Genomic DNA, 23,350 nt, shown 5'->3' with positions numbered 1-23,350 from the left:
TAGTTAGATAGGCTTTGGTCAGCAATAAAACAATGGGGTTCCTTCATGGAAGGTATATTTGACTTAAGTACTAGTTTTTGTAAGCCATGTGTCATTAAGAAATCCAAATCAATAAATTACATAGTAGGTGGATTAAGCTGGTGCAGTCATAACAAAGTCAATAGACATGTGTCTGATCAGATGTACAGGGACTGATGGCTGCTTGGCCCTCAATATTTTCATCAAAGTACAAAGTGTGTGTGTAAATATATCCTTTCTTCTATACACAGTGTATAGTTATAGATATTTATATACATATAAATCAGTTGTGGATAATACAGATGCCAAAGAATTGTAATAAACAACTGAGCAGCTGTATGGAGCAGTTTCAGCTGTTTGTTTCTATGAATTCAGCTTGTAGGACAAAGTTTTATTCATCTGGGTATAAAATTATATATCTGTGTTCAAGAGTGCATAATGGGGTATCATGGCAAGGAAAACAAAGATCAGAAAGGATTTGGGGGAGGAAATTGCAGTAGGGAAACAGTTACATGGGGGCTCCAGTTAAAAGATTGAAATTCAGTTTAAAAACCCCACTATTCACCTGTGGCTGTACAATCAGCAGAGCATCACAAAGAAGCTTGTAGGGGATTTACATGTGTAGGTAACATATGGGGCATATGTGGGAGACATATGGGAAATCTGCAGGCAGTCCTAATGGCAATGTTTAAAAAAATTAAAGCTATTGCTGGAAAAAACAATAAAAGGAATCCTGGAGGTGGAATATTAGCAAGTAATGTTTAGAATTGTAGTTTTCAGTGAAGTTTAAAGAGTTTACACTGTCCTGTAATGTCTGTCTGTGTAGCTGTACAAAGCTGAGAATCTCATCTAGTGGTGACAAATTATGTTGTTTTCTTTGTTAATCACACTGAAAAATCTGATCAGGCCCCAGATGAAAACATTTTGTCTTTGTGTCTTTAAGGTGAATGGGTAGATCCCTGAAAGAAGACAGCTTTTAATGTTTTGTTCTGGTTTATCTCATGGCCTTTGAAGTGCTTCGTTGCTTTGCCATCTTAGAATGACATCTCCCCACTGGGCCAGACCTTTCTTGCAGCCTTTAAAAAAGGGTGGATGATTTCTTTGGGTGTCTTCCCTGCTCTCCTCACAACAATGACGTGAGCTGGCTTCTGACTTGGCTGAGAGGCACGAGTGCATTCCTGCACAGGCTGTTATGTGCCTGCTTTAATGTATAAAATGTAAATGCTCATCACACGTGCAGGGCTGAGATCATCCCAGTGACTCCTGAGAGCTGGGGAGGATTCACCTCAGTGATGGCAGCAGGGCATGCAAAAGGAGCTGCTCTGTGTGTCTGCTGTCAGCAAAGCACATTCCTGTTTGGGGAAGAGGATCAGAATCTTGAGGGACATTTGTCAGTAATATATTCAAAGAAGCAAATTGTTGATTTTTTCTTACCACTTCATCTTTAAGTACTTCCAGTGAAAGCATAGATAAAATTGCTTGTAACTTTGAAGAAGTCTTTGTCTGTTGATAACAAAGCTCAGGACAAAACTGGCTAAGCATTATCATCTGAGTTTAAGGGGGAGACTGATACAGAATGGAGAATAGACAAGCTCAAGATCATAAAAAGGATAAACCAAGTAAAGCTGGGATTTAGATCCACTATCTTTTGACGTTCTGCCCATGAACATTGTTTCTTTTGAGTTTAAATCCACAGCAAAGATGGTTCTGTTTTGGGCCTTCTGAGACTGTGCAGTTGGGGTGATTTGTGTTCAGTTATTGCTCATATGCCATATTTGTGTTGCACTATCAGCTGTACTTTAGCATCCTGCAGAGTCTTGGGAATTGCTTTTTTTTCCACTTCAAAATACTTTTTCTTGCTAAATCTCAGGCAGATCAGACCAGGAGGGCTGGTATCCCCAGAAATTAGTAACTCATACTGCTTTTGATGAAGTGTTACTCACATTTTCGAAATTCTGAAAGTGAAAGAAAAAGTAGCAGTATGTGAGTTACTGTGGCTATATCCTGTTGGTAATTTTGTGGAGTGACTCTTGGCCAGTGCATATTTAACCCAACTTACAAGGTTTGTTTTCTTGGAGAAAGGGAGAGTCACTCCATGGTTGTGGGATTGTCAGTGGAACAGCTTCAATGCTTCCTTTCTGTAACAATTCATTTGAGTTGTTTCAAATATGCAGAGAATGTCCAGGCTATGTAATTTACAGGTCACAGTAAAGCTGTGTACCCAGATTGTGCCACTGATGCTTAAATCAGCATGTGTGGTGCCATCCTGCCACAAACACAGGAGTGACAATGCCATAGCAAAGCTTTCCAACCCGCAGCACCAATTTTTGGGATGCACATGTCCCTCTGCTCCATCCTGTGCTGTCAGATGGGTGAGCTGAGGAATATATCCACATTAAAGTCCATCTCTTGTCATCCCTCTTTTTCTCTGGGTGCAGAGAACTGTGGTGGGTTGATGTGTAAATGAGTGGTGGCTCCAGGCAGGTTCACAGACCAGCAGGCTCTTGGTGGCATTTTCATTCTGCCTTGACCCAGATTTTAACATTACTGATGGAGTTAAATGGAGTAATAACTAATTATATCTGTCATGATGCTTCTATTTAACATGCTAACCATTTGATTTGGAGTTTATATATAGATGCATACATAAACTCAATTATAGATGCAGTTGTGCTTGTATTTAACTGGAGGTGGAATCTGTGTTGGCAATATTTAGAGGCATTTTCTGAACTTGGGTCAACCTAAAGATTTTTTCCTAATACAGATAAAGACCGAGCTGTACACTTCTAAAATTATGTATGATAAAGCTCCTGCCTTGTGCATATTGTAGTACATGAGGAAAGTAGATGGAGTGTACTTAGTAATCTGTTGTTCATTTTAGTAGAAGGCAGTCTAGTAAATGCAGGGATTTTTTATGCAAAAAATGTAAAATGTACAAAAATTAATTTTATTATTGGTGAGGGAGGAAAGATGTATCTGGGTTATGTTTATGGACATGGCTGGTTAAAAAAATAAAATGAAAATCCTTAAGCATGTAAAGGAAGAAAACATGTCTGAATAAAATTCATAGAATTACATTCATGCTTAACTGCCTGGGATTAGAAATTCATCGGCATTTATTGTATCAAGCATTTAGGTATCCTTATGGCAAGTAGTTCTTCAGTTCGACTCTTAACAGAAAATGTTCACCTTGTTCTGAAATTATTTATAATATCTATAAATATTTATTTTCAGAGAAGAAGTTCTTCCCATTATTTTCCCTAGTGGATTATGAAATAGTTTATAGCTCTCTATAGAAGACTGTGTGCAGGACTAGATGAGTAATAGCATTGTGCTTAGTTTTAGTAATATTGAGGTGTCCTCTTTTTTGTTTAGCTGCAGAGTAAGTTTTTCTGTCTGAATTTATAAAGGGTGGCATGATACAAGAAACTTCAAAGGATAGAGCTGGTGTAGGTGGTGTTGTTCAGAGGCAAAAGGACATTTGTAGAGGTGAAACAGGGCAGAGTGGGGTACAGTTGTTCAGGAGGTGAGACAGGGATGTGAAGGGACTGCAAGTTTCCCAGGTTTTGTGTCACTGTATAGTGGAAGCAGAAAACAAATGTGGGTTCCTGTGCTTGGGCTAAAATGTAAAGAAATGTACAGGTCATGTTGGTGAGCCCAGCTCTGAACCAGGCTGTAATGATTCAATGATTGCACTGCCAGTGTGGAAATCTGGATACTGAGCATTTCTCTTCACCCTGATAATACAAATACATGTATTTTGAAGGACACAAAATACCCATTGCTAAGTACTTCATTGAAATAGATGTGAAGCACCTCATCCTCACATCTTCTGGAGAGCACTGGCTCAGCAGTACTAATTAAAAATGACTGCCTTCTTTAAGCCTGAGTGCACAGTGTGTGACACATAAATTGCCCACACTTAAAGAAGGGCATAATGCATGATAAAGCAGAAATTTTCTAGGGCTTTTATTTAGAGAAGTGTAGTAGAAAGTTCAAAAATGTTTTATACTGATTTTGCAGAAGGTTCTTGTTAATTGAAGCTTGTGAAGAATGGTAACAAATTTTTGTGCCATCTTTTATAAATGTCTAACTAGCATTTCTAAATGTCTAGTAATTCTGGATGCTTGGTGAAGCACAGGGTGCTGGTGAACAGACTATTCAAATGTGTATATGTGATATATAGATACATATATCTCACACATAGTTATAATAAACTCTTGGTCAAGGATGTTGGAATGGGCAAAAACTGCTGTTGTTCTCTGTTCAAGCTTATTAATACTGCTGCACAGGGGAAGTGCCCCTGGTTTCTTAGAGAAGCAAATGCTATCTGTAAATTCCAAGTGCTATGCAGTAATTCCAATTTGCCTCAAATAGTTGGATATCAGCTTTTTGTTTAAAAGTTAAAGGTTTTAAATCTTTGTGATTGTACTAATGTGAGGGGGACAAGATTTATGCTGATATTGTGCTGTCATGTAGTGCTGTGGCCCTTTTGTGAACATCCTTCATGTTTGGGATTTCTTCTTAAGAGCTGGGTTGAAAGATGATTTAAAATGTTGGCTTCTGCTTTCTTCTGCAGCAGGAAAAGAGAAGGCCTTTAAGGAAAAAATGACTTAGAGTAATTTTCAGTAGTACATGCATCGTGCCTGACTTGTCATAAAATATTTGTGAAGTCTTCTCTCCCTTCCTAGAGCAGTTCCCACAGTTCACAATGTTCTCTCAGTAGCTGTTATGAGGGGGGTAGAAGGATGTTAAAAGTTCTGTAGTCTCATCTACAAGGATAGACAGTAAAGTTCTTGGTTCCCCTCCCAAACAGTGAGTGGTTATTCTGCCTGGGGGGAGGTCCTATATATTTATATTTGTCTGTGTCTCACTTGCTTCTGTGGCCAGGGGATCATGAAGAAATTTGTGTTCATTTGTGAGATGTGAATGTGGCATTGTGAATACGTGCCTCGGATTTCCTCATTACAATATTTATCATTTTTCCTGGAAGTTCCTTTCCTCTGGTGAATTGTTCATCCTGTAGAATCAGTCAGCTATTTCCTGTGTATCAGCATAATGTAACTTCATCTACACTGGGCAGGACTTTGGACCCATTCAAAAACTTTCTATTTTTCATAAGTTTATTGGAATTCAGTAACCTCACTGTCCACATTTCAACAGTTCTTTGCAGTGTGGGCCATGCCTGGAGATGCACTTGTCCTGCTCCCACCCTGTGTCACTGCAGGACAGGAAAATTGTCCCTGGTCACCCTGAGCCTTGGATTGCTCCTTGTCCCTTCAGTGCTGTGGGGACTGCGAGCTCTGGGGCCCGCACTTGCTTCTACTTTGTGTCATTTGAACATGGAATTGCTTTGTCTGTCTGAACATCTCGGCCTTTTACTTCCATCAGTGGAATTTATAACTCTGGCTGAACTTGGAATATCAAGCTGGAGCTAATAATGCCAGCTCCAGTTAGCCCTTCCCATTATCAGGCACTGCTCAGTGCTGTTAGCTAACACAGACATTTGTCATGCTGAGGAGCTAAATCAGACCAAATTTATTTTGGGAAGATTCTGCTAAACTTCAGCCAGTTTCAAAAAGGATTAAAAATACATTGCACATCATCTAGAAATGCTTTGTTCTTGTGAATGCTTTATTCTGGGGCAGAGGCTCTGTCAAACAGGGACACGGTGATAGGCAGGTGGGGCTGGATCAGCCAGGTAAGGCTTGGGGCAGCTTTAGTGAGGAGCTGAGCTCTGCCTCCTAAAGCTGAACTCAGTGAGCTCCTGGTGTGAAGAGAGGTACTACCTGGAATGCACAGGGCACAAAAGCTGGATGAGGGAGGAGGAGAAGGGAGTGACCTGGAACAAGAAGCTGGAGGAGTCTGATTTGGCAGGACGAGGCACTGGGGATCTGTTGGTTCCTGGGCTCTGGTGCTCCAGCACTGAATGTGACACAGGGTCACAGAGGCAGCCCAGGGTCTCCTGTTCCAGACCTTTCAACACTTGGCTTTCTATCCAGGGAATGCTGTTTCTGCCCATGTGATGTTCTGTTTTATTGGGAAGAAGGGGTCATCTACAGCAGGGGGGCTTTATAAGAGCTCAAGATGCATAACATGCAAAGAATGTGAGTGGTTACAGTTGGAAACAGGCCAGAAGTTTAAAAACAAACAGGAAAAAACACCCACCCCAAAATTTCTCCCATCTGTTCCCTTGCTTCACATGTGCACCACCTTGATACTATATAGAAGAAATAGGGAATGAAGGGCTGGCTTCTAAATGGCCATGATTCAGAACATAATTCTAAAAAGGCTTGCAGATAAGATCGGGGTTACTCCTTATGTGTAGAACAAAAGGAATTCTTCAGCTTTTAGCAAACCTGAATAGTTTTTTTAAAAAGACCCTTGATTGTAAGAATATCTTGGTCACTTCATTAATGCTGATATTTTCTTACTTTAAAAGGGCCAGAAATCTTGCTGTTAATTATAATTGGATTATGTAGTTTTTAAGTTTCCTTGGCTCATTTACGTGCTCTATTTTCACAAAAGTTCTGGAGTTACAATGCAACTCCAGAAGTTACAAGTTTTCAGAGAAGGTTATCTGCTGTTGATTTAATTGCATGAAAGAGTTGAGCTTTTTTAGTTAGAGTCAATGTTAATATGTTAAATATCAAGCAGACAGAGAAAGCTACGAGCTATGGCAGTCATCATTTGTACACTGTGATGGATCTTGCATTCTTTGTGAATATTTCTGTATAGAAGAGGGCAGCCCTTTAATTTTACAGTTTATCCCCACTGGATTTGCACCAGAGCATCTTCCAGTGTCAGGGGGTTTATTTAGCACCCTGTGCTCTGTTTGCACTGAGTTGCCAGTGTTGTGAACCACTTTGACTCTCTGTGTGTATGCAACACACACAAAGGAGCCTGCAAAAGAGTTTGACCAGTGAAGAAACAAACCAGAAATTACTTGTACTGGGCAGGTGTATCTCCAGCAAGACACAGGCAGATGTGCAGTTTGAAGTTTCTTGTAGCAGTCTGTGTAGACAGAGTGAGGAGAAGTTATGGGTGCATTCAGATTGATGGTTATTTGATTTTTTTAGAAAACTGAAGATGAATGAACTGATAAAATGTGAAACTGCAAGGTTTCGTTTTAAGTAAACTTAATATTGTCTGACTGTGAAGAAAAATGAAGTGTTCAGACTGTTTTCATATTTTACAGTTATTTGTTGATGCATAACAGTGCTTCACTTTTCCCCCTATGTTTGACACTAGTCTGAAACAAACTCTGCTCCTGTGGGACTTCTTTGCCAAAATCTGCTCATTTTCACAGCTCTTTGTGCTTTGAACAATTAGAAAGTTATTAAATACATAATTTTGTTCAACTGATCCCTTTTATTATGATTGAAGGTCAGTGATAGCCTTGTCTGGTTCCCAGGGGGATGTTCAGGATCTGTTTGGTTTTTAGGTGTACTCTACATGCATCATTTCTGCTGAAATAAATATCTATTTATCAGCTTAATAGAAGAATAGTTATATATGAGAGTTGGGGTGTGTCTTTGTTCTAAGACTATGAAATCCCTAAAAAATAGAGTGCAACTTACATCAGATATGGTGTTAACTGCATTTCATAAAATTACCTTTTTCCAGCAAGATGTTTTGTTATTTGCACACATATGCACATTTAATGGTTTGTTTTTATTCTGAGGCTATGCTTTCTTCATTGTATTTGGCTGGAGGTTTTTTTTACATTTTAATTGAAGTATTTACAATATAGTTATTTTTGTTGTAGTGAACCATTTTATTGTTTCAGAAATGAATGAATCATATATTCTAGGTTATTTTTTCCTGGCAAATATTTTTCTTCAATGATTCCTCAGGGCTAGCTTAAGTTGTACAGATGAATAATACTTGAAATGCAGTATCTGATTCATCATGTCAAATGTTAAAAAGAAAAACCTTTATATATATATACACAGGTATATATAAACACACACACACATATATATATAAAATATATATTATATATGTATACACACAGATGTTTTGACTTGCAAGAACATCAGCTTTACATGGGACTAGACTGGTTGTGTAGCTGTTGCAAGGCAATGAAGTAATTATGCATCTTGAGTCTGTTGTTTGCTCTGACTTCACCTCCATTTCCTAAAATCCCAAGATTTTGTTCTCTTTCCCAGGTTTTTCTCCCCTGTCCCAGCTGGCAGAGCAGGTGCTGGCTGTGCAGCTGAGCTCCCAGACCTGTGGTCCCTTTGCAGGGTCAGGGTGTTTGCAGTGGTGTTGGATGGATTTTGTCACGAGAGAAGGGGTCAGAGGGGATCCTCTGCCATGCTACAAGGCAAATGAAATTTAATTTTGGTAACAGGTACAGCAGAAGGTAACCACAGGGTGGTGTGGAACCTGCTCATGGTAAATGGTCTTTGCATGTTGAATCACAGTTTCTGTCGGGCCTTTCAAGTCAGTCCCAGGCGAAGAGTCCAGGTGCATTTCCTTGACTGCTCAGCAGGAATTCAGCAGCCAGATTTGAATGATAGGGATGAGTAAGTGGCTCCACAGCCCCCTGAGACAGCAATGTCAATACTCAGTATTTTTTGTTAGCTGAGTGTGCATTCTCTATACTGAGGTTTAAAACATTTAGAAGAGTAAGAGTATCAAAAGAGCATCTGCTATGTGGGCATGTGTTTCTGTGAGCACTGTGTGTGAAACCTGTATAGACCACATATGCTTTTTTTGTATCTGTATAACTGATTTCTGTTATCTGGAATGTAAAGGATTAAGTTCTGGTAGATTTTGTTTAGGCATAAAAATATCATATACAAATTGTTTTTTCATACATTTCATATGTTTCACTGTAGGGAGGTTAAAAAAAAACAACAAAAACCCACCAAACCACAAAAAAACCCCAAAACAGCAAAACCCACCCGACTCTCCCTGTGTTTTTTCTCTGTTGCCCCTACCCTGAGTTTCTGTTCACACCAATATTTATAAACAGCAAGTAATGCACTTTCTTTTGCATGCACAAAGCTCTGGGGAAAATGAGGAAATGTTTCAGTATGTGTAAGGTGTTGAATACTTTGTTTTGCTCTGATTTATCTTTCAAAGAGTTGTGGAGTCCTGCCTAAAAAACTAGAATACACTCCCTGTGAGCTTATGCTACCTTTGTGTAAAACAATCAAACCTCTACTGCTGGAACTCAGAAATTTATGGACAGAATGACTAGAACAGTAAAAATGACTTTAAAAATGTGGTTATTGGATAAACTGGTATGAGCCCAGCTGCTGAGGATAAATTGATTTTGCTATTGCTTTAAATCTGTGATGTGTTGGTATTTTGGCAGAGTAAGAAAAACAAGGATATTAGAAAGTAATTTACTGCCCTGGGATTAGTGAGGAGTGTTGTGTTTCTGTGACTGGGGCAGGCCGGGCTGGTGGAGATGTGTCTGATAAACAGGACGAGGTCTAGTCTGACAGCTGGCAACAATAGCCTGTGCTCAAAGTCAGGTGTACTAAATTAGCAAATCTATTACAAGGCTACAGGAGAAATCTCACAGAAGACAAGCCTTGTAGGCAGCAGTGCTGCCAAATGGGAAATGATTCATCGTCTCTGAATGGGATGAGCACTGAGCAGAAGCAGTTTAAACCTCAGACTGCTTTGGCTCATAAACCACCAAATATGCGATTAACACTTTATCTTCTCCAATCCCGTGGTTTTTATTGTCTCCTGAAGAACACTCTGTATTCAGGAGCAAAATCTGTGAGACTCATTTGTTTCTTCTAGTCTCTCTTTTGGAAGTTTGAATGTGTTTAGGTATTTTTTTTTTTATTTTTAGCTAAACGACAAAATGTTTGTGTCTATCCTAAAAAGCACTCCTGTCCTGTGACCCTTCAGCAACAGCGCCTTTTAGTGAGGACCAGGAGTGCAGGCACAGCTCCCTGAACTGACTTACTGTAGTTTATTTGCTTTTAGTTAGTGAAAATACATGATTAGCTGGAGATGTAGTTTAATGTAGGATGCCAGTTCCAGGGCGATCACTGCATTTTGTTTTTTAGTATTTTAAAAATTTGCATCACTTTAACATTAACAATGCCATTCATAGTCTACAATGCTGAAAAATGAACAGGAAATATGTTTATGAATCCTTAAATTTAGTTAATGCAGAAAGGAGGTACAATTGACAAAGCTGGATGAAGCAATGTAAAAGGGAAAAGCCTGTGCCCTCTTTGTCTCCATATAACTGATCAGGTATTTATTATTATATCTCTGGTCTTATTATAAATTGTCATATTGGCTCTAAGATACATAAATGATAGAGAGACTAAAGGAATTAGGTCACTGGAAGGTGTTTAGTATTAAATAATTGAGATGTCAGAAGATGGTTGTGAGAGGAAATAACATTGTACTTGGGAAGTTAATATATTTGTTTAACAAATAATTATGTTTGGGTGCCCTGGGATAGCACTCAATTAGCTGAGAGGTCCAAGGAGCAGTGTGTTTAGGAAATGCATGTCGACATTCCTCTGGAAAACTTGGTCTGCTCTTACCTTGCTTGTGCAGCCACATAAGAAATGGTAGAAATCAGAAGTTATTCAGTGTAACACTTTGTGAGCAGAACTGCAGGAGGTTCAGGGTTCCTGGAGTGAAAGGCTGCGGGGAAATGAGGCTTTTCCATTTCTGTGTCCCCTCAGAATCCCCATCATGTCCCATAACTGGTGTTTGAGGTCCTTGGAAATACTTGGATGCTCCTTGCACTTGGAAGCCATTCTGCCTTCTATATTGAAATGTTCTTGAACTTGTTGGGAATATTTTCCTGAGTTTTTATCCATTTGCTGAACTGCTAGGAGTGTTGATGCACAGTGTTGCACTTTTTGCATGCATGTAATCACCTTACACTCCTTTTTTCAGTCTCAGCTCCTCCCCATTATCTTTCTTAATCTTCACTCTACCCTGCTTAATATCTTCTACTCTATGTTCTTCTTTCTCAAAAACATTCTTGTAGTTTTACTTCTTGAGCATTTCATCTTCCCAAAAGATTTCTGAAGTTGTAGTTGAAATGGCTGGCAATGGTTTTGAGGCAAGATCCTTTATTTCCATGCATTGGTGAGCTATTTAATCTGAATCTCTGGGTGTTCTGTTTCTTTAAATTCTCTTCTATATTATTTCTTACAGTACTATATAAATTGTACTGATTTGAGTAAATAATTTAAGCAACTTGTGTAAAACCAAAGCAAAACAGAACCAAGGCTTTCCTGTAAGTTGCTTTACTTCAGTTGAAATAAATAAGATTGCTCTTTCAATTAGCTCATCTCTCTTCAACAGCAGCAGCTTCTTAAACTGTTTGGATTTGTTCTGGAGGACACATCTGTTTAAACAGAGAAACCAAACTGAAGCTGTCCATATTAAAGGACTGCAATAACTTATTCAGTTTATAAATGCTATAGACTAATGATGTAATAATCTCCTGGAGATGAGGCTTCATGGGTGTGTGGTGAGGGATAAGACTGGACTGAGGTACATGAGTTTTAATGATGCTTGAATGGTGACATTGTCTTGTTTTTCCATGTGTGCAAGAATTTTCCTGATTTAGATGATGTTGCATTTCTGCAGGTACAGACAGAATTCCATCATCAGAGGCATGACCAGGTAAAGGTGTGTATGTATAGTCCCCACACCTTCCTGCTGACCTTGCTGTATTTTTGGCAGAAACCAAACTGTCAAGATCCAGAGAGAGGCAACTTCCAGAGTTGAAAGCTTTCCACTAAAACCAATTTTCCAAAAAAATGTGAATATAGTGATACTGTGCTTGAATATTCCAACTGTACTAAATAAGAAAGAGGCAGGATCCGCATATTATGAAGGAGACAGAATGTCTGAGGTTGTGGATATTGATGATAATGCAGGAGGATATAAGAGTACATTACTCATCTGTATTGCCCCATGTAATGTCAGTACATCAGGTGTAGTAATACAACAAAATTGTGCTGAACAAGGAGTTTGGATTAAGGGCAGATGCTTAATTAATGATTTTTGCTAGTGATAGTATCAAAATCATGACCCTCTTGCACTCTTTAACATGGTTTTACTTATTAGAGGATTATTTTTTGTAAATACTTAACATATATTTGAAATGCCAGAATTCTTTTTTTCTCCCTAATAAAAGTTGTTGCCCAAACTTTTCTCATGAGTTAGGAATTATTTCTTGAAAAGCATCTGACAGTCCTTTTGGTAGTACTGATAAAATCAATATGTACAGCATTTTGCTGGAGTGGCATGGGAATTACTTGTGAAGGGTAAATTATGTCCGTGGTTTTGGGGTCTTTTTTTTTTTTTCCCTGGTTCTTTTCCTTTCTCCTCTTCCCAGAAAAGCCCCAGCAGTAGTGGTGTTCCCCAGGGACCATGTCTGCAGCAGAGACAGAGTTTTGAGATTTCCTGTTTAAATCACACGTGTGGCCGTGTCCTGACAGCGCTGGCAGCCCAGCCTGGAACGCTGCTGGGACCCACAATCCCTGACACCAGGAGTCTGACTTAGCTGCAGGTGCCTCTTGTCTGAGCCCTTTTTAAAATTCAGGGCATTTTTGTCCACTTGGTAATTAGATCATGAATTTCTTTTGTTGTTGCCTCTACTACAGCTCATTCAGAGAGTGGAGAGTTTTACTGCAGTGAAACAAATCCAAGGGCTCTGCTCCTTGCTGGCAGGTTTGTCCACAGCACGTTGCATGAAATACATCAGGCAGAGCTATCATTTATTTCTCCCATTAAATTTTTCCCTCCACTCCTGTTCCTATCAAACTGAGAAATAGATGGGTGAATTTCCATATTACCTTCTTTATTTACCCATCAGAGAAATGATCCTGTGCTCCCTTAAGTATTTTACTAGTTGATAACTTTAGATTAATTGCTTGTTTTGGTTAAAAACTAACTGCTGGGATTATAAAGAAGTCTTTAAGGACTGAGGTAAGATTTTTAGCACAATTTTAAGAGTTTGAGATAAGAGTGACCCCTTTTTTTTTGCCTGAGCTCTTAAAAACTATTTTATTCCAGTACTTACTTCACTCATACTTTGATATAAAAACCACCTCTGCAGTTTGAGATTAGTTAATTTTGGTAATGGTACTCTAAAGATTTTTTATAGACTATTTTTTTAATATTGCAGAAGGGTAAGAAATAATTGAGACTGGTACAGCAAACATAACACCAAAGTTGCAGGATTCTTTCATCTTTTTAATGGATTTCTGTTTCCCACCCTGATTTTGTTTACTGGAATGTGATTTTATACTTGTCACCAATATGAGAAACGAAGGAATAACTTTGAAATTTGTCTGAAAGTTGATCTTTGCTGGTTTTTTTAAGCATTCTAATGGCTGTTAATTTAAAGCTGTGTTGTTCCCCCCACCTCAGGTGACAGCACAGTTTTGAGTCTCTGTAAGTGGTGTCTGTCCCACAGCTCCATGGTACAGTAGTGGTTGGTTTTTCAGATGTTGAAAAATGGGTGAAATGGGATGATTAGGCCATTTTGGAGGAGGGTGGAGAAGAGAAATGGAATTTATAGTGTATGAAAGTTGTGCATTGGAAACATCCTGGCTGGTCTGAAAGGCTCCATCCACACTGAACCAGGAAATGCAGATATTCCCAATAGCCTTTGTTTTCTTTAAGTTTCCCACGTGTTACTTCTGCTTCCTTCTCACTGAGCTGTGGCTGAAGCCCTAATTTACACAGAGCCCTGATGAGCATGGTTTATTTGTATCATTGAGCTTTAATTTACACATTTGGTATATAGCTAAAAAAAAAAGCAAACCAAACCCAACTTTTTATCATCTGCTTACTCAACTTAACCTGGATTAATGTGAATCTCCATGAAAGAGACTTGTAAAGCTTTGTGGTAGGGTTTGCAGTGCCTAGGGAGGGCTGCTATCTTCATTGCAGAAGTGGCAGCATAATTTCTTTCCTTTACCTCTTGAGAGGCGTATCAAACAAAGTGGACACATGAATAGGGTGGGTGACGTGTGTGGCAGCGAGCCCATCGCTCAATGAATCTGGGAAACGTGAATGCATGAGCTGCACGGAGGAGGAATTCAATGGGCTGGGGGGGTTTGTGGTTTGTTTTACTCTTGGCTTGGAGTGGAGTAAGGGAGGAGAAGTGGAAAAGGAAGCCTTTTGTTTACAGTGAAACAATGCTGTGAAGTAGACATCGTGATGTAAAAACAGGAGTCTAAACATGGCAAATCTGGGCAGGCTCCATCTGGCCGTGGCCACGAGTCACTGCTGCAGTCTGGAGTCGCTGTCGTGTCGTCCTTCCCTTACGGGAATTTAAAATAGCCTTGGAGACTCTCTCCCAGAATTTTATTATTGCATGAGATGAATGATTTATTGGAGTAACTGTTTCTATCCAGTGATGCATTGCATCTTTGTTCTCTCTGATAAATGTGTGATGTTTTCATTTGGAGTTTTAAACTCCATGAGTTACATTATGTGCAAGTTATATGAGTCTGGAATTCTAAATCTAGTCACAGTGCAGCCAATTCTTGTGGAGACCTTAGAGTGAGTCAGTTGAACAGAAAATGTACTGGTTTTGTGTTAGGTTCTGGCATCTTTTGCAGTAGTTTAAATTACATTGCATTATTAGGTCATTTGTCACTTCCAGATATGCATATTGCTGATTATTGTGGGTTTGTTTGTTTAGTCCCATGGAAAAATTCTGATTTGTTGAGACACAGGTTTCTAACTGACAATGCTTGTAATGTATGTGATCCTTGGAAATGGGTTTCACTTTACAGGTAGTGTATTAAGGATTTAATATCTGGCTTGTGTTGAACTTACAGAAATGTGTTTATGGGAAAATTTAGAATTATAACAATTAGTAAAGGAAATTCCTGTTAAAAGTGCTTTTCTAGTACCATGTTTATACTAATACATATTTTAATGGAGTTTATTTTAAAGCTGTCTACCTTGTGTTTGGACATCAGTCTAGCAGTGATGCTTTTATATGTAACTCAGAATATTTCTCTGCAACCTGACATGTTAGTATTAAATAGCACTTTAAAAATCCATTAGTACTTTGAATTGTTCTAATGCCTACTCTTATTAAGAATTAGAATTGGTACATGATTCTAAGTTTGCATTCAATTTTAATGAGGTTTATAAGTTTGTAAGAGAATTAGAAATTTATTTCCTACCAGTATAAGCTGTAGGTGTGCTAGGAGGCAGCTGTGCCTGTTGGAGATGCCACCACCCCTTCCCAGTTGCCCTGGCTGCCATCAGGAGCAGAAGGGATTGTGTGATGCAGCTTCTAATTCCCATCAGGAGAAGATTCCCAGGTGCAGCAGCCCAGGGATAATGTTTGGATGTACCTGGCTGCTTGTCCTGCAGCTCTTCCTGCTGCAGAGCTGGGATCCAGGGTGGGGGAGAGTGATTGCCTTGGGTGTCATCGAGCAGAGTGTGTCTGAAATCCGCATCAGCCTGTCCAGTGTCCTTGGGTGAACTGGGCTTCCTTGTGCTGGCACCTGCAGCTCCGTGTGCTGCCTCCACTGGGCCCCGGAGAGGGTGGAGTCTAGAGTGTTGATTTGGGTGATGCTGAATTTTACAATTGGGGAAAATAATGATCCTGCCATTCTCTCTGTGTGTACATGTTTTGTACTGACTCTGGTTTAGAGCTCATTGGGTTATTATGAATTTCTGTTGCTTTGTGAGACCCAGAAGGAACAGCTGTCCATAAGTAAAACAGAGCAGCCTGGAAGTAATTGTGTGTGTACTTGCAAGAGAAGTGCTTTTTTATGTTTTAGTTCTGCATTTCTGAATGTGCTTTGGGAAATGGAAAAGCTGAATGTTTAAGGAGAAGATTGTGTCTCTAAAAACCTGAAGGGTGTTAACTGGTTATGTCGGTATACTGGCGGCAAAATATGTTTTTAACTTAATTTTGTTTTTAATAAAATAAACTTCTGCAGCTGCCAAACAGAGACAGGAGGAAAAACTATACGTCTGCATTAAAATGAAAACATTGGGGTAGCATTGTGTTTTATGGGGTGCACTTCTCCAGCACAACTGCAGCAAGGGCAGCTTGGCTGATCCTCCCTGCTCTGCAGCCATGTGCTTGTGGCACTTCCTTTGCTGCAGGTTTGCAGATGGCGTGACTGCAGGGTGAGTCTGTGCAGCTCTAGGAGCCAACACTGAACTAATCTGTCTCCCCAGAAGGTTAATTTTCTGTTAATTCACTTCAGTTTCCTGCTCTACCTTGTATCCCTGTGCTGGCTGGACCTGCTTTGAGGGAGGAACAGCTGCAGCCCCCTGTACTGTTGGGTGTAACCTGAAACCGTCCAGCGTGCTCCAATCTGCTCGGAATAATGGTCAGCTGCTGTGTTCTGACCCATTTCGTGCTGCAAGACCTCAGCTCCAAACCCCTGTGCACCTGTAAAATACAGTATTTGTTAGGTTTACCTGCCTTTGTGTGTCCCTTCTTGACAGCAATCCATTGCAACCTTCAAAAATGCAGGAATTTCATTAAGCAAAAGTAAACTCTCAGTTTTACGGTCATGTTTCTGTCACATTTTGTTCATTTTCAGGAAAAGCACCTTTCAAAGGAAATGGAACCTTAAAAAAAACTCCTCAGAGAGATTAACTGTAAAATAAAACTTCATGTGAATAGTTAGGGTAAACAATTTTGTTTCAAAACCTTAATTGAGGTAGTTATTACCTCAACGGCTGTATTTGCAAAATCCGTACGGTGTTATTTACAGCTCTTTGCTCAATAAATAGTTGAGGACCTCCTGTTTTATATTTTCCCATGTGGGAATTTAGGCAGGTCCAAGGAGGGAATGCAAGCCGAAAAATATAAATTTCTTGTGAGCGTGCCAACAATGGAAGAAACCAGTAGGAATTTGTTTAAAAACGTTTAAAGCGTTGAGCCATCCTGCTGGAACCTGTGCACCGTGTGCTGTTTGCCTGTCACAAATGGCTTTTTTAAAAGAAATAAGTGAATTTGCAAAGAGTTTTGTACATTGTGGAGAAAAGTACATCATGTCAGCCTTAGGTTCAAACACCCGAGCAATTTCTGGGTCCCAGGGGCAGCCGTGAAGGCGAGGAGGGGCGTGAGTGTGGCTTCATTTGCCTTCCTCCCTCTCCCTCCCCCAAGCAGGCTCATTCCAATCAGCAGTGTAATTGGAATGCAACCACAGTCTGGAGGAGGAAGGGGAATTTTTGGCAAGGAGAGGCAGAGCAGTTGGGAGCTTTATTCAGATTAAAGCATAGACGACCATTCATTATCAGTACAACACACATTAGCAACAGCACAGCATTGTGTTTCTACAGCTGGGACTTATTTCAGTGATTGTATTGCCCCACATAGAACATGCAAACAACTGGGATCTGATCACAAAACCCCACACTAATGGCTTTCAGTAAAAGATGGTGTTTCTGTAGGGGAAGAAAGACTTGTCTTCAAAATGAGCCATTGTGGTAAAAATTGATAGGCAGCCTGTCGCTCTCCCGTGTGTTACATATGTTCTTGAACGAGTGCTTTTTCTGAGAGAAAAACCCTCGGGGAAGGAAAAAACCAACAGGAATGATAATGTTAAAACTGTTGGTTGGATTCAGAAGGCTGAACTTGTTCTTCTGTGGTGATGACACGTGGAAAGCCAGAAGATTAGAAAACATAATCTTAGCTTTGGACGGAGTGCTTTCCTCCCCATAACCTCAGGGCTGTCTGTTGACACAGTGTGGGTTCTTAGGGATGGATGTTTGGCATGGGCTGGGGGGTTCTGCTGAGCCATGTGTAGACTTCAATGTGTTGATTGTGTGTTTCCTTCTGCAGCAATGTGCTCACTTCCATGGACACTCATGATTGGTTTTATTTTCTTAGCTGTCTTCCTTAATCTTTCTTTGATAGTATTGGTGTGTCTCAATACAGACGTTTAAAAACTACTTACTTAAGATGGCTTAAGCAATATTATTTTTTCCATAGGAATTTTAAGACTAATATATCTGTAAAATGATTGTCTACAGCTGTAGCCCTGAGGTGTTTGTGCCTCACGCTGCTGGGTACAAACACATTTAAACCTTGTCATTTGTCATAAATAAAGAGGTGCATTATAACAGATAACTGAGTGCTAGAGACACGCAGGTAATGTAACACTAAAACCTACCTGTGAAGTAAAGTGGTGGTGTTCCTGTTTTGCAGGTGAGTGTGCTGAACAAATTGGCTACAAACAGTTCGATACAGGCTGGAAATACCCACAAGGGTTGAATACACAGCCCTTAAATGTCCGGGTTCCTTGAATTCACATACCACTTTCCTTCCCTCTAATGTTGCTTCCTCAGCACTCATTCTGGTGTTACCCAGCCTTTGGAGGTGAATAGATCATTGAGGACTCTGAGATCATGTCTGAGAGGTGATGATTCTGTGAAATCTCATAGATCTTTATCACTTTTTATTTGTTTTCAATGCAAGCTTCCTGCATTGGAGCTCCCTTTCCACTTCATGGGCTTCATGTTCTTCCCCCTTCTACTCATTATTCTGAAATAAACATACTTTTTAATACTTATAAAAAACAGTGGTAACATATAACATAGGTTACCTTCCCTAACAACAGCTTGATGTCATTAAAAGTTGGATTTTTCTGTAAAAATGGTTCCAAAGTTAGCAGCAGTTGTAACAAGAGTTCTTCAGTAACTAGCAAAAAGAATAAACAGAGTTCAGAAAATGAGAGGGAAATATTTATCTTTCTATAAAATTGACCTTTTCAATAGTCATAGTTCCTTTCAATTTTTATGTGAGTTGAACCAATTATTCACCCCCTCTATAACTGCATGTAAATTTTAATAGCTAACACAGATTACAGGGGTTTGGGGATACTAAATATTTTGCATTTACTTATAATAGTTAAATTATTTTTCAGTAAGCCATTCTTTGTCAGTCACAGGAGTAATAAATAAGAAAAAGGAAATTGGCAAATATGATTCAATTCCTATTTTTGAATATTTGTGGACTGTGTAGCAAAGCTGTCATAGAAGGAGACTGGGTAGCTTCTAACATAATGCTCTTTTCATGTTTCTGTGAGCAGACCTGAGTAGCATATGTTAGAATGAGATCATAAAGCATGATAAAAAATATTTAATGTATGTATACTATGTAAAATCGGTGTGCTGTTTGTCTTGGCACATATATATTGGAATATTAATGTTCTCTTTTCTGTAGACTACCCAGGAAGTCTGTAATAAACAGAAACATAGCTGTCCATTGACTCACTGATACTCTGGAATGAATACTTTATCTACACATGTGTGCTAGAAGTCATTAATGTCATTTGATGATCCACTTATGGTACAACACACCCCCCTGCTCTTTTTCAGTATATCCAGCCATTGGTTTGCATTCTAGTTCCAGTGCAAGTTTAAATAGCTTAACGTTTTGTTTCAAAAGAATTGTAACAAAAAGTGCCTTAAAACAAGCACATCCAAATAATAAATAACCTCCTGCAGTGCCCTTGTGCCTCCACAGGATCCTTTAGTGGTGGGGCTCTGTAGATCTGGTAACGGTGAGCGTTGGGTCTAGAATCATCAAGGGAAAGAAACCTCCCTCTAGTTCTTTCTGGGTTTTGAATCTTTAGCTTAAATTGAGCCTAGGATAGAGGGCTCAAAGATAATTAAGTCCCGTGAGTTTAGTGGGAATCATTGCCTGGATAAAGAGGAGACCCTGGCAGTGACCTGGAGCAGATCCTGCACTGCTGGCCCAGGGAGAGCCTGGTGGGAGAGGCTCTGTCTGAATGCCCAGGGGAAAAGCCTCAGCCACAGCCTCCAGTCAACCATGAAACATAAATCCATAGGAAACCAAACTTCCTTAGCTTTTATTCTCAAGGAACTATTAATCAGCTGGTTATCAGAATATTCAGGACAGGTTTTAATACAGTGTTGAAACTGTTAGAAAAGTGGAGCATAAACTCTGGTGCTTTTCCCACCAGTGGGAAAAGTTTTGTCCAAAAAAAGTCCTGAGATAGATGAGAGCTCTGTGTATGTGGAAGATTGTTTCTCTTTGAGTTGAGCTGATGCTCCTGGGACCTGGGCTTTTTTACCTAGAAATACCTGGCAGAGAGGGTGTTGTTAGTGGAAGCTTTCTCAGCATCTCTCTTGTTTTGTTAACCTGACAAAGCCAGAGTGGGTTGACATCTGACTTGCCTTAAATGTGGTTACTAGAGAGGGAATAGTTGAGCCAAAAATATTAGTTTGTTCCCTCATGGCTAATTGTTGAGGAAGCAGTTATTAGTCTGTGTGCTCTGCGTGTGCCCAGTCTTATAAAAATGAGACTTCAGTTAAATTGCATTGGCAGGCTTGCTTTCTTTTTGAAAAGAAGTGTTTGTAATTAGTTAACATTACAATTTCTCTCACAAGAATAGTTGAACCTCTTGTGTCTTGGACATTATACAGTTTTAGGAGCACCCTGTGTGGCTGTACTGTAGATGAATTTTGACTTAACTATTGGATTTTAAGCCCTCAGCTTCACTTGACACTTCCCATTACTTCAAATGGGTAAAACTGTGACAATAATTGTATAATTTTTTAGATATTTTAGAAAGTTGCCATCCATTTTACTTGAAGCTTTTCACCACTAGATGAAAGGTGCCTGGTGAGCAATAACCTACTGCAGTTCTTGGGCAGATGTCCTTTGTGTTATCACTCATCTGAGGATATTCTTGGTGTAATAAAACCTTAAGGAGCAGCAAAAGCAGTTTTTCTATTACCTCTTCTTTTTCAGATGCCTTTAGGTTGTTCTCAAAGTTCTGGATAGAGTAAACTTTAGATTGTTTGGCATGTGGAAGCCTTTGATAACTGTGGGTTTTTTATTATGCCATCCAAACGACTTTATTTGATTTGTGGAGCAGTGATGTGACAGTCTCTTTCCTATATGTTCTTGAGTGCTGGGTATCAAATACCTGAAACATTTGACTCTCTGGTAGTATTTTGTTATTCTTGACTGTTCAGATTGAAATCATTGTGTGAAAATCCCTTAAATGGAGCTCTGCTTTAGGACTACCAGTATGTCTTTGAACGGAGAGAAATTATATTTATTACTTTTATCATCCTTAAAAAACCCCAGAAGCTACCGGCCTGGAACCAGGCACTTCTTTTTCAGGGTAAGAGTGTTGTTAGCAGCCCCTTGTATCAAACTACTGTGCTGAAATTTTCCTGGGAACTTTCCTGTGCAATAGGAATGCCCCTTTCCTGTGGAATAGGCCAGTGTGAAGTTGTTCTGTGACTCCCTGCAGCCTCTGATGGGCATCTCCTTGTGTTTCATGGAGGACCAAAACTCCTCAGACCTGAGCAGAGCTGTAGTCAGATTTTACAGTGCTGAATTCCAGTGGAAAGCAGCTTCATTAAAATCAGCATCTTTATGAATGTAAAAACTGGGAAAAGATGAATTCCATTGTTTAGACTGTCCAGGGTGGTGCTTCTGTGCCCTGGCTGTGGAGATGTCCATGGGAGTGTTCATGGATTGCCTCTGCCTGCTTTATTCAGGCAGAAATTGGGGATCAGGAGCCTTGCAGGATCAGTGGGAGGATGTTCTGGGGGGGAAAGGATGACCCATGGTGTTTGGTTTTAGGTGGTGCCTGTGGGATGTGATTATTGGACGCACTTTTCTGTCTTTGCATTTCCTGGCAGTAATAAAAATTGGCGATCTCATAGGAAAAATATCCAAGGGAATCATATAGTGAGGAATCTCTTGCAGCATCAGGTTCCAACCAAATAACTCTTCCCACTCCCCCCCCCCCTTTTTTTTTTTAATAGTAGCTGTGGGAATTCATGCTTTTGCTCAATCCCCAAGAATCCTTTTGTGTTATCAGTAAATATTTTAATGTTTCACGGGGGAATCTAATATTTCCTGCTTACTAAACCTGTGATTATAGATAAGCATAGTAGTTGAGCAGTGGTGCAGTTTGTGAAGAGAAGTCTTCTTTGTGTACCTTGGCACCTTTATATGAAATTTGTCCCCCTTGACCTTTTATTTATTTATTTGTTTATTTAAATTTATTCTCGTAGGAGATTGTTTTCCCCTGGGTATTTTTAGTTGACAAATGCAAATGTTCCTTCCTTTTAATTTAAACAAACAAACAAAAAAAGCCTGAAACAATTATCAGCTGCTACAAATAAAAGATATCTTTGGAACCATCAAAACTCTGGCTTTAGAAGTTAGTGTGCTCCACCCAAATGCTTTTCAGGTAAAACCTTTTATTTGTTAAGGATGCAGGATAACAGTCTTAGCTGCCTGGTGTTTTTATGATCAAGGACGCTTTTGCTGGGCTGTAGAACTCAGCATAAGCCCCTGCTTGTGTCCCAGCACTGATTAATGGTGAACCAGCCAGGAGTGCTCCAGGTCCCTCTCTGGTGAACTCACAGTTGGCAAAACGGTTGAGGGGGGGAAAAAAAGCCACATGAAACTATTGCCTGAGGAAAGCACAACCATCTCACTTCCACTGTTATCTGCCTCCAGGTGCATGGCTAAAAGATGACACTTCCAGCTCAGCTTTCAGGAATTAATTCACATGGCAGTATAAATGATGCAGGAGCACAATTCATTTATGTTTGTTTTATTTCAAGCAAGATTTTCTGAAGTAGTGGACAGGTAAAATAACTTTTTTTAAAGTTGACAATCAGTAACTTAATTTTGTATTTTTGTTCTTTTTGCAGTACTGTGTGCAAAAAACTTGGTGAAAAAGGACTTTTTCCGTAAGTACATTTATACATTTATTTATAGATGGAATAAATATTATGCAAGTTCTATAGTCCAGTGTTTGCATATGATCATTATATTCAGATATTTGCAGTAAGAGGGCTGAAGGCTTTGATGTTTTATTTCAGGGCTTCTATTTTTGTCTTAGGTGACACTCAGCACAGAATCATAATAATAATTAAAACACTGACACACTCTGTCTGTTTTTATGGGAGTGGGAAACAAATTTACCCACTCAGGCAAATTACATGTTTTTCAAATTTAGTGCCATATATTTATTAAGTCGTTTTTCATCCAAGAACCTTTTGTCAAGCAAACAGATGTGCTCCTTAATTATTAATAACCACCTCATAACACCGAGGTACTCTGAAATTATATTTTAATTAATTTTAATAATGTTTTGAAAGAAGTACTAAGAAGTAGATGAGGAAAGCAGGAAGGAATCCTGTTGCCTATGTCCTGCATGCATAGATCACCTGCCTGTCACTTCCCACCTTTACAGGTAGGGAGCAGGAGGAATTTGGCGGAGCAGACCTGAGCTTTGGAAAGAAATAGAAGAAGCAATGATTTGAGATACTTCTAGAACATTGCTTATATCTGAATTTCTGTATTGATGACAAGTTCTTGGGT

The 23,350-nt window shown here is 39.5% G+C and overlaps 1 protein-coding gene across 1 annotated transcript in view; it reads left to right on the top strand.

The window, feature by feature from the left end:
• The window catches only part of SMURF2 (SMAD specific E3 ubiquitin protein ligase 2), a 61,505-nt gene that overhangs the window by 4,658 nt on the left and 33,497 nt on the right, over positions 1 to 23,350 (top strand). Inside the window, exon 2 of the mRNA XM_030962248.1 lies at positions 22,678 to 22,716. Within this exon, the coding sequence (XP_030818108.1) occupies positions 22,678 to 22,716 (39 nt within the window). The remainder of the gene's footprint in view (positions 1 to 22,677; positions 22,717 to 23,350) is intronic.

Source organism: Camarhynchus parvulus, chromosome 18, assembly GCF_901933205.1.
Source record: "Camarhynchus parvulus chromosome 18, STF_HiC, whole genome shotgun sequence".
NCBI classification, from domain to species: domain Eukaryota; kingdom Metazoa; phylum Chordata; class Aves; order Passeriformes; family Thraupidae; genus Camarhynchus; species Camarhynchus parvulus.
Note: the sequence above shows the minus strand (reverse complement) of the source record. Positions and strands in the feature narration are given on the sequence as shown.